This window comes from Vigna angularis, chromosome 6, assembly GCF_016808095.1.
Source record: "Vigna angularis cultivar LongXiaoDou No.4 chromosome 6, ASM1680809v1, whole genome shotgun sequence".
NCBI classification, from domain to species: Eukaryota; Viridiplantae; Streptophyta; class Magnoliopsida; order Fabales; family Fabaceae; genus Vigna; species Vigna angularis.
This window is the reverse complement of record NC_068975.1, coordinates 32,995,141-33,010,948: the sequence shown is the minus strand read 5'-3', so window position 1 is coordinate 33,010,948 and position 15,808 is coordinate 32,995,141. Positions and strand designations below refer to the sequence as shown.

At 33.1% G+C, this 15,808-nt stretch overlaps 2 protein-coding genes across 3 annotated transcripts; one reads left to right on the top strand and one right to left on the bottom strand.

Annotated features, from left to right (window-relative positions):
• Nucleotides 1-1,108: 1,108 nt before the first annotated feature.
• On the bottom strand, nt 1,109-5,534 carry LOC108341121 (GTP-binding protein OBGC, chloroplastic). 2 transcript variants are annotated; one of them, XM_017578765.2, is made up of 8 exons: nt 4,645-5,534; nt 4,133-4,406; nt 3,555-3,846; nt 3,289-3,448; nt 2,746-2,854; nt 2,306-2,457; nt 1,752-1,950; nt 1,109-1,575 (listed from the first exon to the last, which is right to left on the bottom strand). In XM_017578765.2, exons 1-6 carry the CDS (start codon nt 5,481-5,483, stop codon nt 2,359-2,361), a joined length of 1,773 nt encoding a protein of 590 aa, XP_017434254.1. In that variant the 5' UTR covers nt 5,484-5,534; the 3' UTR covers nt 1,109-1,575; nt 1,752-1,950; nt 2,306-2,358. The 2 variants fall into 2 exon arrangements, with proteins under 2 accessions (XP_017434254.1, XP_017434253.1); XM_017578764.2 differs by having other exon boundaries at nt 1,752-1,938.
• A 2,568-nt stretch (nt 5,535-8,102) lies between these two features.
• Nucleotides 8,103-15,251, top strand: LOC108341080 (anaphase-promoting complex subunit 7). The gene is made up of 18 exons (XM_017578698.2): nt 8,103-8,274; nt 8,400-8,468; nt 8,589-8,639; nt 8,818-8,949; nt 9,068-9,130; nt 9,411-9,526; nt 10,176-10,260; nt 10,809-10,868; nt 11,771-11,816; nt 12,149-12,222; nt 12,711-12,761; nt 12,871-13,071; nt 13,156-13,200; nt 13,316-13,409; nt 13,547-13,692; nt 13,784-14,013; nt 14,370-14,430; nt 14,666-15,251. The coding sequence occupies exons 1-18, from the start codon at nt 8,206-8,208 to the stop codon at nt 14,750-14,752; spliced, it is 1,680 nt and encodes a 559-aa protein (XP_017434187.1). The 5' UTR covers nt 8,103-8,205; the 3' UTR covers nt 14,753-15,251.
• Nucleotides 15,252-15,808: the final 557 nt, after the last annotated feature.

Here is a 15,808-nt window from a genome sequence, read left to right as displayed (position 1 = left end):
AATATAAAAAAAATTACATCAATTGAAATATCATTTTATACCTCATAACCACTTACATTTTATTTTAAATTATTTTTAACTATAAGAACAAAGTTATAATCCTATAATTTTATCAATTAAAATATATTCATTTTATCTATCTCACTCTTCCGATCACTCATAAACTTTTTTTTATTTATCTTTATTTTTCATTTTTTCTTCTTACTCCAATCAAGTTCATTTCTCTTGTTCGTTTTATCTTTATTTTTCATTTTTTTTTTCTTAGTCCAATCAAATTCATTTCTCTTGTTCGTTTTCTTCATTTCCATCGTATTGTCGCTCTATCAAATGCATAGTGGAAAAATGAAGAATTGAAGGACATAAAAGAAGAGTTTTAACAAGATGTCTTACGTTTTATTACAAATAAATGTTGCCTGGAACTTAGTATTTGTTTTCTTCACTTTCGTAACAAATTAATGAATAAATAAAATTTATTCTTAAATTTGAAATAAATTTATTTAACAACTATTCCTGCCAAAAATGTGAAACTATCATTCTTTTTATTCACGGTCTAATTCTATTAATTTGCTCTCATCCTTATTTCTTTCTCTAATTTAGATTTAAAAATTTCAAACCAAATTATAATTGAAATATCTTATACGATAATTGCATTATTTATATAATCTGGACCTTGTTCTCGTCAGAAAGAAAAATTAAAAACCATTCTTGAATGAGATTATTTTTAAGTATTTTTTAATAGAATGTCATTCAGTCGTAAGTCTTACCAAGAATATGTTTAAATAACTTCATTCATAAAGAAATTAATGTATACATAAACTGATTTTCAAAAGCCCAATTAAATAACTTATATAAATTTATTTTTTAATTTATGCTATAGTTATTGTAATTTTTATAAAATTTTATTTAATTTTTTCCTTTTCTTTCTCCCAAATATTTATAAAAAACATTATCCAAATATACCCTAATAGAATGAAATAAATCTTTAAACATCTCTGTTTGGAAGTTCAGGTAACACAGATGTAGTTCCGCCGAAACAGTAGGTGTTTGGGTTTACAAGCCACAGCAGTCAGGAAAATAAAACATACGAAACAAACCTGAGACAGCAAAATTAAAATAAAAACACTACTATCACACACCAGAAATGTTAAGATACCAATGTACGTGTTTGCAAAAAGTAACATCGACTAAAAAAAACACTTACAAGTTATTACACCAACCATGCGAACATGTCTTAGCCATATTAGGCTATTAGCTTGTGATGCCACATGGAGACATTGTTAATTAGGGGAAGAAAATTGGCTAGCACTCTGATGCAGTAAAGAAAGGAAGAAGAGCCTGTCATGCCCCAAAATAGAGATTTTTCCCCAACATCCATTAACAGTTTTATTCTTTAAAGAGACAGGATCGTCTATCAACCATATTTTAGTTAACAAGCCAGTAAACCAAGATACAAACAAGTCAGAGATGAATTATAACAATCTCAATCCAGTAGCTTATATGGTGACTTCAAGTGAAACTTGACATTCGACTGTTCACTTTAATTTCATCGAAATATCCAAACCACGTGAAAGCAGTCTGTCAAGAATGAGGATATAATCATGTTAGGCATTTTAGATTCTGTACAGAATAATTTATAATACATCATCATAAAAATTACATAAGCAATCACGTTCTCTACAGCTTGTTATTTATCTGTTCTATACCAATTTAACAAAACAAACAATGTTTAATGAGCTCCACAGCTGTCTTACCTCATACATGACTCGGGAGCTGTTGATGAAGACTTCCCTCAAGTCAAAGATTGAATCGTAAATGCACTCAGCATCATATCATCACTGGGCAAGCATGTAATAGTTTGCATTACCTTTATGCTTTTGATATAGCTTTTCATGACTTCTATCCTCTTCAATGTCACCTCATTGTGATTGAATTTGCTACCTACAAGAACAGCTGATCATTAACGACCAGTAAAATTAATTTCACGATGGATAAAGCCCCAACTGATGATTTCACAAAATCACAAAAAAGTATAATACCATAGTCTGAAAATATTGTCAAATAAACTACTACAACAGTAATGTTGAAGATTATATCCAAAATACACACAAATAAATTAAAATGAGAATGTGATGATATCCTTATCGAGTAAAGGTTAAAGAACTGAAGCTTGTCACCTCTTCGTTTGTATACGCACAATCCAGGAAAAAAAATATATATACATGGGTTCAAATTAGATGGTTGCCAAGATTCTACGGATAGCATGGATGAAAGTATAAAATCATTACAAGAACATTATTCCCCTTACCTATGGCATAATTGCAATACACATGAACATAGAATCACCAAAATTGAGTGTCATTACTTCCACTCAGCCCATTTATTAAATGAATCTGAGGACATTTTCTTCATCCTAGCCGCACCAGAATTTCCAGAGGAGTCATGCCATATCATCTTCATCTGGTAAGTAGCAGAATAAAAGGTCATTGGGTATTCATATCATGGCAATGGCACAAAAGATTGTAGAAAAGTTTCGTGCAGAACTCCATATAGATCTCTTGAATTTTTTTTCCAGCTGCCACATGTTTCTAGGTTATTTTTTGTCATTCGAAGCAGGGATCAATAATGTTCCACATTTAAGGGCAACTAAATTTCATTTATTAAACCATATGTTAACATCAATCACTGTTCATTGTGTTATCAAGGATTGTAGTGAATAGAAACGCCAAGGAGAAACAAAAGACACACCTCTCCAACAACTACTGTGTCCCCTTCCTTTACACCAAGTTTCATGAGAGACTTGTACACACCACAAGCCTCAAGAACATGTTGGAATCTTCTCTCCGAGTCAATGTACCTGTCAAGAGATCCACATATCTCAATGAAACTAGACACAAACAGGTGTTACAATTTCAAGCATAAGGCTTGTCCTAATACACATTTTTTTCTAACACATCAAGAACCAGTCAAGAGAAGGATGGCATTTCAAATCTTATTTTTTCACACTATGATTATTGCAAGAGTATGTTTTTGTTCTGACATCTTCACATAAAACGTGAAAATTTGTGCAAGAAGCTTCGTATCAGTGATGGTAAATGGTTTTGTAAACAAATACAGAATGAATCCAGGGTAATAATTTCAACACATTCAATGTGATTAGAAGGTACACCGCGACATATATGTGTGTGAGTGTGTGTTTATTTAAGATAAAAGAATAAAAACAAATTGGTGATAAAAAAAAATATTGAGGAATGTACTCCTGTCCCTATCACCTTTTACTGTTTAACCTACCTCCAATTTGTCATCTGAATAAATCTTTGTAGTCCAGATCCAACTACATGCCAAATATTTGAATCACTTTCATGAAAAATCTCAAAATCACTGATGGATGCATTCCGCTGCCTCTGTACTGCATCAGCTACATGATTCAAGTTTACCATATCTTTTCCATCTGAAACAGGTAAAATTTGTCCAAATACAAAGAGCTTATTAGAGAAAAAAGAGTGTTCAGGTGATGTGACAATAGTATATAAGATAAGTTTAAAAGTAATTATAACCTTCGTATTCCTCATTTTCTTCTTTACTTTTACGCAAAAGCTCATACGCAGCAGAGATAACTTCATGAGTACCTTCCCTTGTAACAGCACTCATACAAAAAGGTGTGATCCCACGAGACTGCAAATTTTCTTTGAAGGATTCCCAGTTTTCATATGCTTCTGGAAGATCCATTTTGTTAAAAGCAACTACAAAAGGCTTCTCAGCAAGTTCAGGATTGAATAGTTTTAGTTCTAGACGAACTGCATCAAACTCAAGGTCTGGCTGCAGTGACGAACCATCAACAACATGTACCTGAAACCAATTATATATTGTCTTAAACTAAACAGAAGTAAGTTTTCAGGGTGAGAAACTTAAGAAGCAGAAAAAAAAACCAATGATGTCGCAGATTAATTGTTAGAAAGAAAAAAAAAATTAAAGCACATAAAATACTTGTAATCTACTCCTGTTCAAGTTTTCTGAACCCCTGGAAGCTGTGTGGTAACTCTAAAATTTAACCTACCAGAAAAAAAGATTTTGAAATGTAGCTATGTCTACCTATATAAATCATAAAAAAGCATCTCTACTGAAAAGTGCCTACCAGGGCAGAACACCTCTCAGTGTGGCGTAAAAACTCGTGGCCTAAACCAAAACCTCGGTGTGCCCCTTCAAGAAGACCTGGAAGGTCTGCAACTACCATGGTTGAATCATAGTCAAAGGAAACAACACCGAGATTTGGAAGCAGTGTAGTAAAGGGATAATTAGCCACCTCCGGCTTTGCAGCACTAACAACACTCAAAAGTGTACTTTTTCCCGCATTAGGAGCACCAACTATACCAACATCCGCAACGAGCTTCAGTTCTAACTCCAACCACCTGATCAAAAGAAATCATCATTCTAACATAACTCTCATACGGTTCCAGCAAACTTGTTCTCTCTTTCTAAATGCAAGACACAAATGGTAGCTTTCATGTCAACAAAACAAATTGCACCCTTCACATGTTGATAACCCTATGGTTTGCAACAATGGTTCCTGTTTTATTTTTAATAACAAAAATGCTGTCTGTTTCAGAAAACTAAAGGGTTCTAGACATGCAGGGTAAAAGAACTCACATTTCATGACCCTCTTCGCCGTACTCCGCAATCTTGGGGACCTTATTATTCCCGGACTTGAAAGAAGCATTTCCTCTACCTCCTCTACCACCAGGCAATACCAAACCTTTCTGCCCCGGATACACCATCTCCAACAACACATCATCTTCTCCACTCATCCGAATCAAGGTTCCAGGTGGCACCTTCACCACCACGTCCTCGCCCTTTGCTCCACTCTGCAAGCTCCCCTGCCCGTGGGACCCTCTCCCTGCCCGGAAATGCACGCTGTTCCGAAACGGCAGCAGCGAGTTCATGGCCCCGTCCACCTCCACGTACACGTCGCCGCCCCTCCCGCCATCACCCCCCGAAGGTCCCCCCAACGGCACGTACTTCTCCCGCCGGAACGCCACCACACCATTCCCACCGTCCCCCGCCTTCACATATATCTTAGCCCGGTCGAAGCATCGCATCACCGCCGGCACCCCCTTCTCCTTTTCGCTCGGATACACTTCCTCCACATTCTCGTCTCCCGAATACTCGAAGGCTTCAACCTCGCCGTCGCTTTCAGGTTCGGAATCGGCATTGCCTTCGAAAACGTCGCCATGTTCCCGCTGAGTTTGCCGTTTGCGATTGCGGAGGAGGTGGTCGATGGGCGGGGTCGCTTCGGAGAGCTTGATTTCGGGAGGCGAGAGAGGGGAAGAAGAGGAATAGTCGTGCTTGAGTGGAAGACGAGTGTAGGTGGTGGCTTCGCCGCCGGGGACCACTGGTTTCTGAAATTTAGGGTTTCGAACTTTGCTGCGACTGGCATTGCGACGAGCGAAGGATTGGGGAGTGAAGCACGCAGAAACAGAAGAAGCCATTTTCGCATAAATCTTACGAAACTCATCATCGTCTCAACTCAAGTAATGTAAAACTCAAAAATATCAATTGGATAAGGCCACACGTGTTACAAAACTCAATATGTCTACTTTTCTTAATTATTTTGTAAATTACCAACAATTTTCTTAATTTTTTCCAACAAGTTTCGTGTTGGACACAAATTGAATATATGTCACATTTACGTTAAACAGTATTTAGAAGTTTATTTTAGTCTCATGGAATTTATTTTAATCTTGTATCGTTATTTAGTTATATAAGTTACTTAAAAGATACACAAATAAATATATTTTGTAGTGTAGTGTGAACATTCGGTTAATATTAGTCAAAAATATTGTGTTTAACAACGAGAAAACAATGGTAATTTTGATGTTTGCCAAATAAAATGTGTTTGATTTGCAGATTGTATAAAGGTAATTAATTCAATTACTCATCATATTATAATTTTTTTCGAAAAGTTGATGTATAAAGGTTGCAACAAAAATTAAAATTTTGATAACATTTATGACTTGTCTTAAACCTTTTGAAATTGTAAAAAAAAATGGTTACTTTATAAATCAATTTTGGGCTTCAAGAAAAAACAACAAAAAGAACTCAGATTATGGACTTAGTTGCGTCATTTCATAGTACATCTTTCTTAGAACCATTATTTAACTATGTTTTTGAAAAGTTTGGAAATGTATACTTTGTAGATGAAAATTTTCTTCGTATTGCAGATGAAAAAATTATAGAATAACTTGAAATCATTGAAATCATTGTGCAAAGACAATATAATATAATATTTATGAATTAATTATATTTTGTTGTCCCTAAACTATTAAACTGATTTTAGTTATTATTTTAAAGCTTATGAGACTCTCAATTTTACAAAAATCATGAAATCAATCATTAATAATTAATCATATTAATGTTTTTCTTATATGGAAAACAGAATATCACATTACCACCTCGTTACAACGTGGAAAAATGAGAATGATGCTGGTGGTATTAAGGATTAAGAGTTAAGAAATAAAGTGAGAATGATGTTGGTGGTATTAAGGATGAGGAATTAAGAAAAAAAAAGTGAAGAAGGTGAATGATAATAAGAATAATATTGATGTTAAGGATGAAGAAAAAGAATAAGGGTTAAATGGAGATGTGACACTCTATTTTGTCACGTAAAAAAAATTAACTTAATTGGTCATTAAATTGATTTTATGTATCTCATAAGGATAAAACATTTAAAATCAAATATTGCAACACATTCTAAAATTAAAATCGCATAATAATATAAAAATTAATAACATAATTAACTTAATATTTATCATTGTGCTGTAATACCTAATTTAAATTTATATTCAGAAAATATTAAAATTTATTTTTAGTTTATACACAGTGTTATTCTAATTTTAATAGAATATTTTAAAAGAAGTTCTCAAAGACCAATTAAATAAAAAAGAACCATGAACAAAAGCTAAATATATAATAACAGCTAAAAATATATTTAAAACTTTAAAAAAATTACACCGATATTATTGATATTTTACCTGTTATAAACACATTAAATAGGTATGACATTCCATCTAGCTACTATTTCAACTTCTATTCAATAATAAGGGGAAAATTTACTATTATCATTTAATGATCACAAAATCTTTTAAGTGTTTATTTTCAACGTATTCTTGTGGCGTCATGAAACCTCAACATTGTTATAATAAATTATATATGTTAGATTTACCATGACATGTTTGAAATCACTTATAGACCTTTCAACCTCGTATTTATTTTCAAAATAACAATTATACATTTATAACATGAATATTTTTTAATCTATAATATTTCCGTGGGTTTTTTGGGATCTATTAAATAGTGTACTTTATTGTGTAACTGATAAAATATGTATTTTTATTTTACTATGTAATACAAGAGCAAATAATGAAAGAAAATTAATAAGAAACTATAAATAATAGATAGCCGTTGCTGTTAATAAATATAGTTCAACACTTACACTAAACCTAGTTTGCATCTTTTAAGGAAGATATTAATATTAAGTGAAAATTGTGAAGTTCATATAACTCCGCTCTAATCCAAAATTATTTTGCATCACACTTGAGTTAGAAACTCAAAATTCAACATTTAAAAATATTTTTTCCTTGTCTTTTTTTTCTCTCCCTAATTATAAATTAAAAAAATAAAAAAGCTTAAATAAGAGTAAACAAGTCTGAAATTGATGACGAGTTTTTCGAGTAACAAACTACATTTAGGTCGCAGTTCAATGTCACTGAAAATTAATTTATGCAAATATTTTGGCCATAATTAAAAAAAAAAACAAGTGACTTCTTGTATTAACCACATAATTTTATAAATTGTTGATTATACAATTTTTTATTAGATAAAACAATCCTCAATCAAGACTCATCCTTTAAAAAAGAGATAATTATTGATTATCCAATTTTAAAAACTTTTAACAGCATTTTTTTATTTATTTATCATTGAATAGTTATTTTAAAAATTTACCTGAATTAAAAAATTCCAAAAAGTCTTCAAAATTTTAGGGCGTTAGATCAAATCAAATTTCAAATATTTTCATATATATACAGAGAGATTCAGAACCTTGTTAGTTTGTTACTGTTTGCATTGCATCAAGTTCAAACCCTTTGAGAAGAGAGAGAGAGAGAGTGAAGATTTCAAATAGAAGAACCGAGTGCTCGTCGAAGAGCACATACAATGGAAGTTCCGAAAGATCAAATCGCCACTCTTCTGGAACATGGCCTCTACAACTCCGCTCAGATGCTCGTAATCTTTATTCTTTTGTTCTTGTACTTCCAATTCGTATTTGAAATTTTGATTCCGCATAAAAAATGGTTGTTTTTATTTATTTATGGGTTTAAGCTCTAATCTGAAGTTTCTGTGTTGAACAGGGTTGTTTTCTTGTTTCTTCTCCTGCTGCAATTGCTGAATCTGTCCCACACCTCAAAACTGAGAGCTTGGTCTCTGCAAATTTTCATTTAAAGAAAAATAATAATCATGTTTTGTAATTTTAAATCTATTAGGAGCTCGTTGAAGCTTGTAGGTTGGCTTTTTAATTATTTATTTATTAATTTGTTCAGGTGCTACTTGGTGATTGTTTTTTTCGTGAAAGGGAGTATCGTAGAGCCATTGTAAGAGACTGTGCTAACTTTTTCTCCGTTCTGCTTATGAAGTTGGAAACAATTGCTTATCTGTGATTCTGTTATTTCAAAACTTTTGTTTAATGGGTACTTCAAAAGTTGTTTTTTTGGGTGGAGAGGTGATGTCTCTCTCGTCATTCTTTTTTTATTCTCTTTTCTTGATGGACAGCACTCCTATAAACAAGCGTTGCAATACTACAAGATGATTCCAAAACAGAACATGACTTCTCGAGGTTCATTGACGTTGAACCGATCTTCGTCTCCAAATTCTTGCAATGGATCAGTAATCAATGAGAATGAGGTAAATTGGTGTTAGCGTTTCTTTGGTCGATGATGGCTGGGGTTGATTTGATGTTAACTTGTAAGGTTTTGCAAGTCCAGGTTTTTATATAGTGTTTTTCTTTTTATCTCTTTGACAGGTGAAATTCAAAATTGCATCATCTCACTGTTTTCTGAATGAGAATAAAGCAGCTCTAGTTGAGGTTTGTTTGTTCTATTCTCTTATTTCCACAGAACAGACTCATTAGAGTGATGTCTTTTTAACGTGTTGGTGTAAATTGAAAGATTGCCAATTCTCTATTTATGGAGGGATTAACAATGGAAACAACAAGCCTTTAAATGCTGCTTTGTGCATATTTTGTCAGTCAAGAATGTGGAGTTTTTTTAATGAGAAACAAATGTCATGAAATTTTGTATTACAATCTTGATTTGTTTTCAATTTTTCATTCCTTACGAGTTATCTGTGTCACTTTCTCATTACAGATGGAAGGAATTCCCAACAAAGCTAGAAATTTGGCAATGAATTTGTTATTAGGAAAACTATATCGAGTTTCAAGGCATAGCCGAGCTGCTGTTGCTATTTACAAAGAATGTATAAGGTTTGTAAATATGTAATACATTTATTAAACCTTTTATATGTCACCGATAGGGTTATCTTTGAAAGATTTTTATGGATCTATATATCTGTTTTTATTGATTTGTTGCAACTATATTGCATTTTGACCTTCGGCCTTCAGGCTTGATGTCCACTAGCATCATTATGTCTGAAAGCGTTTGCTCTTGGAAAACACAATTGTGTTGTTCATTCAGCTACATGGTTATTAAATTTTTTATGAACTTGTTGAAGTAGTCAGGCACTGTATTTTGATATAGGGTGAAAAGGCAAGAAGCTTGCTTTCAGAAATTCTGTACAGCCATATAAATAATCTCAATTTATTCTTTTGTGTCTGTTTTTTTTCTTCGTGGTTTGACTTCTCCTTCTCTGTTCTTTTATATCTTCTTAAAGCTTTTATGTCATTTGCATTGGAGCTCCGTTTTCCATTTCTTTTTAATTTTGACTGCTTGCTTTCTTTTTGGGTAGTATTGAGTGTGTTATGGAGTTATGTAAGTGGCTACTTGCTTTTTAAGCTTTGTGCATTTGCATCTTTCATATGATCTATATTTCTACTTATTAATTTGCTACTTGAGTTTTGTCAACACCCAGCGACAAGTTTAAGATGAAATTCTTTGTTGATGTCTTTTTGCCAGGCATTGCCCGTATATACTTGAGGCCATCACAGCTTTAGCAGAACTGGGATCTACTGCAAAGGACATCATTTCATTGTTTCCTCAGGTTTGTTGATAAAAAGCTGAAAGATTTTTTTTTTTTTTTACTGAAGCTAAATAATAGAGATTCGGCCATTGATCATCTATGAGATGATTCTTTGATTTGCAGTGGAATCCGGTATCCATTAAATTATGTCTTTTCTTGCTTTTCTCTAGGCAATTGTTCCTCAGCTATAAGAAGAAACTTTACAAGTAGGCTGATGTGTTTTTCTATTGTTGAGGAAGGAGGTTTGGGTATTTATAAGACTCAGCCCTCTGGGTTAACAAAATCACTTTAATGGGTTTTGGTTTCTTTCCTTTTATTAACTAGATTATTAGGCAGTAAGAAGGTGGCACAAACAACTGTTAACCTAAATTTGTGCATGTCCTGTGATCTATTTTTCTGCTATTTGAACACGCTTTGACCTCATTTTTGTGGCCTGATAACCTTTCTTTATAGTGTGATTATTCTATGCATGGAGTTTCTAGAAGTTAAGTAGATCAATTTGCAAATTTACAGTTTAATTGTAATTTATCCTCCAAGAATCTAATTTGTGTTAAAATATTTACCTTCAGACTCCAAATAGAAGTGGTAGGGCTCCATTTGATCATACTGACTCAAGTCGTTGGCTTCAAGTAAGTTATACATTGTACTGAAATTCTTGTTTGTTTTCAAGCTGTGATGTACTTGCTACCATTTATCACTTCAGAGGTATTTCATTTTAGTTAAGCCGCCTCTATAAATGCATCATTGAACCTGCACCATGTCTATGTTTCATCAAATCCTTGAGAAGCAACAAAAGAGGACTGCTAGTCTTAAGAATGAATAAACGAAGATTTGTATTTACAGATTATTTTGACGATTTGGTGGTATATCTAGAATATATAATCAGTTGCAATATAAGTTCCAGTCATTTCAAATGTATTTTACATATATTTATCAATTGTCTTGCCAGATACTTAGTTTCTTTTGCTACAAGATGATGTTCTTGGTTTTCTATGCACGAGAATGATTTGTGAGGAAGGATTATGCTTTTTAATTTCTATTTTTTCTTTCTTACTAAAGTTATTCTTAGTGATGAAACTTATTGTGAGCCCTACGTAACTTCTTCTGGGAAAGTTGGCTCTTAACATGGTATTAGATCCTCTATAAGATGTTGATCAATAGTTAATTCTGATTTAATCTCCCTAAAAGTTGCTTGGTTCAGAATAATATCCATTGAGGCGTGAGGGTTAGTTAATGAAGTCCAACCTTTTTCTTTTTTGTATAATAAATGGTCTGCCAATGTACTTTTCTTTTTACCTGTAAGATACTAATTGTCAGAAAAAGGGTGTATTCTATATCACATGATTTTATTTGCTAAAGAAAATAACTATAAATATAGGCATGAGAAAGTTGTAAAATTAATTTGTTCTTGATTTCGGTTGAATTTCTTTTAAATTTGGCTTCATCTGTTCTCATGGATTGTTTTTGTATGCGGGCTGGCAAACTGTGGGAACTTGCAATTACTGATTAATTTTCTTCATTCTATTTGCAGCGATATGTTGAAGCTCAATGTTGCATGGCTTCAAATGATTACAAGGGTGAGATATTGTATTTAATACAGAATCATCTAATTATTGATTGCATGCTTGTGTTGGATGCTTGGAGCTGAAGAATTTCATAAGTCATGTGTTTTATGGGCATAGCCCTGGGGCCAAAATCTGCCACTCAAAACGTACAAAATGATAGATTGTTCTGTAAATTATTTATCTAGCCCACTGCATTAGCTTATTGTCCTCTTTTTTTTGGTCAAACTCAGACAGGATTTTTTTATGATAGAAGATATATTTTTTTCATTTGCTTGTACTTTGTTGTCTCTGACGTGTGTTTAACACTGACATATCCAGTTTTTCTCTGTTTCAAATTTTGGCAGGTGGATTGGAGCTCTTTGCTGATCTTTTACAGCGATTCCCTAATAATACACACTTACTACTTGAGATGGCAAAGGTTAGGCTTGCTGCAGTGATTTATAACTACTGCATATAACCTTCCAACCATGCTGATGTTGCACCTATTTCTAATTTTTTCCCTTGCACTCTCAAGAAAGGTTTGCTTTCTGTAGCTAGTATTTTTTCAATGGATTTAGTTCCTCGAAAGCAAGTAGTTCCCTTTTGTGAGAAAAATAAAATGGCTCAACCCTTAATGAAATTTAAGAGAGCAGATTTTATCAAATGTATGTTTTGTTATACTCGTGTATTTAATATCATCTATTAATTTTTTCATTGATGATTGAAATTTTTATTTTTCCTTCTAAAGTGAGAACTTTAGAGGAGCCAAGTATGTGACTGACAATTGATGCAATTTCTGAGTTGACTGCCTGAATTTATTTAATAAGTGATCCCTCTGTTAAAAGGACTGGAGCATTTCCCTACTCTACATGAAGTTTCCTTGAATTGATGGCTTAATCTCTAAATTAATGTATGTTGTGAATGAAGGTTGAAGCTATCATTGGAAAGAATGACGAGGCCATAATGAATTTTGAAAAGGTAATACAGATCTATAACTCATTATGCTAATACATTTATCTATAATTGTACTGCTTACTTTCATGCACTTATTGAGCTTATAATTATATTGTTAATGTGGTGATTACAGGCCCGGTCAATTGATCCATACATCATAACATATATGGATGAGTATGCAATGCTTCTAAAGCTTAAGTCTGATTATCCAAAGCTGAATAAGTTGGTGCATGATTTATTGAATATTGATCCTGCAAGACCAGAGGTTTTTGTAGCTCTATCTGTTTTATGGGAAAGGAAAGATGAGAAAAAATCATTACAATATGCTGAGCAGGTCTGTATTTTTATTTGATGCAGATTGGACTGCACTTTATCTATTATAAAATTGCTCACAATTGACTAATTATTTTGCAACTAGAGTATTCGGATTGATGAGAGACACATACCAGGGTATATAATGAAGGTAATAATATGGTTTTGGATATGGGGCATGGCCCAAGCTACATGGGGGTCTATTTGCTTATATTGTTGTAGAGAATGATGACATAAACCTTTCCTTACATGCTGAGATTATTCAGGGGAATTTATTGCTGACTATGAAACGGGCAGAAGCAGCTGTGTCTGCTTTCAGAGCAGCTCAAGAATTGAGACCAGATATTCGCTCATATCAAGGTTTAATTTATGCTTAGAAAAATGTACTGCTGCGTTTCCTGCCGTTCACGTACTCTGCTGTCCATGTCTACTTTAAAGTGCTGTTGATAGAAAATTTAGAAACTTGTAGCCTTTTGACATGAATCTGAATCTTTCAGGTTTGGTTCATACATATTTGGCCCTTTCTAAAATCAAAGAGGCTTTATATGCTTCAAGAGAAGCAATGAAAGCAATGCCTCAGTCAGCAAAGGCTTTAAAGTTAGTAGGTGATGTGCATGCCAGTAATTCCAGTGGCAGAGAAAAGGTAAGTGATCAACTTTTTAAAGTTAGTATCTATAGTCTACTATCTGTACTTTGATTTCGTATGTGGGAAATATAATGCATTCTTCATACAGGCAAAAAAGTTTTATGAGTCTGCATTAAGACTAGAACCTGGTTACCTTGGAGCTGCACTAGCTTTGGCTGAGCTGCATGTTATAGAGGGCCGAAATGGAGATGCTGTTTCTCTGCTTGAACGATATCTTAAAGATTGGGCTGACGATTCTCTTCATGTAAAACTTGCACAAGTCTTTGCCGCCACTAACATGCTGCAGGAGGCTTTGTCACATTATCAGGCTGCATTAAGGTTGATCTCGTGTTTCAAAAGTATTTTTCAAGGTGTTATTAATGAAAATTTTGATTTGCCATCCGCCGGATTAAATTATCTTAACTCTTGAATCTGGACCCTACATCCTAAAATAATGGAACAATTGATGGGTGACTAAAAGAGCGCATGCTATGTTTATAAGTTAATATACTTCAACTATGATTTTCCTTAGTGTAACAATTTGGTATTATATTAAACATTCCTCTCCACTGTTTCATGTAGTAAGTTTGTTGCAGTTAACAACTGATTCTATCCTTACTGCTGAGGATATCCATGTGCTGCATGCTAGTTCTTGATGTTTTTACCACACTCCTAACATTTTGCATAAATGGCAGGTTAAACACCCAGAATGAAGCAGCAAAACGGGGTTTAGAGCGTTTAGAGAAGCAAATGAAGGTTTGTTCTTATTATTTATTATTTAAGATGTATGCTTTTCTAAATATGTCTGATACTTGATTGATTAATATTTCTAAAGTCTCAACTGATTAAACTCATTGCCCAGTCTTTTGATTATGTTATCTGGAATAGATGCATGGTCTAGTCCAAAATTATAATTTAGTTGATGAGGGTGATATTAGATAGAGTTGAAAAGTTGAGCAAAGTTAAATTTAATATTTTGCATCATTTGTAGGGTGTGGATCCTGATGCACCTGAAGAAGATGAAGACAATGATGTTGAAGACGCCGACGGAGATCAAGACGAGACCGAACTTCTTTGAATATAAGTGCACCTAGGAAGTCTTTGATGATGTTGATGAGGAAAGTACCCTGGAAATAGTTTAATGTTGAGATGACATTAACAGTAGGGTGAGAATTACCCTGGTGGCCTACAATTACAAGCTTGGCTTCGGTTTGCCTTAACTACTGCAAGTATTCACATCAGAAAACAAATCATTTCATACTGTTGCATCTCATACCCTAAGGCTGTATAAATATGGAATGTAAGGATTAGATGGTGAAATTTCATCTTCAGGATGATCGGATATTGGCTAAGTGGCTGAGTTCCATTTTGTAAGGCCAAAGATGTCTCAGCTGGAAGCTTGCCTTATGTCCGCTGTAAAATTTATTTTCTTTTTTATGTTTGTAAAAGCTATGATATATTTGTTAAAAAGTTAGTCAAGTGAAAACTGTAGACAGTCAATTTTCACTTTCTGTAACACTGTAAAACAACTGTTCATTTTAATTGTTTTGATCACAAGTCAAAAGGTGACGTTCCATGTAAGCTTTTCTCTTTATTCTTTATTGTCTAGTTAGGTAAAAGAATAAAATGTGCTACAATTTAAATGAGTGGCAACAGAAATTAGGTTCTATCATTGCTAGTCATTTTAAAAGGGATTGTCTAAATCTCTCTGACCTCAAATTTATGTTCATGTGGGTTCCTCTCATCATTTGCAACCCTTGTTTCATGAAGCAACTTATCTTAATATATGTAATCATGCATATATTAGTACTTTCAAGTTGAATTGAATACAATATGGGGAAAGAAATAAACAATCCAATCCAGAGAATGATATATTTATAATTTGTTCATTCTTTTCGTTCTCTTTTCACAGTGAACAAAACTTGATATTGTACAAACTACCCAATCCTTCATTACTGAACCAATTCCAATAGATTTATTTTCAGTTCAATCTAAAACTTAAATGCAGTGATAATTTATTTAGCTTCTAACTATTAGTACTCTATTTTCTAAAATACTATTAGTCACATTTTTATGCTAATTTAAAATTTTATTTAACTTGATCTGTTAAAAATTTATGTTCATCTATTATTTA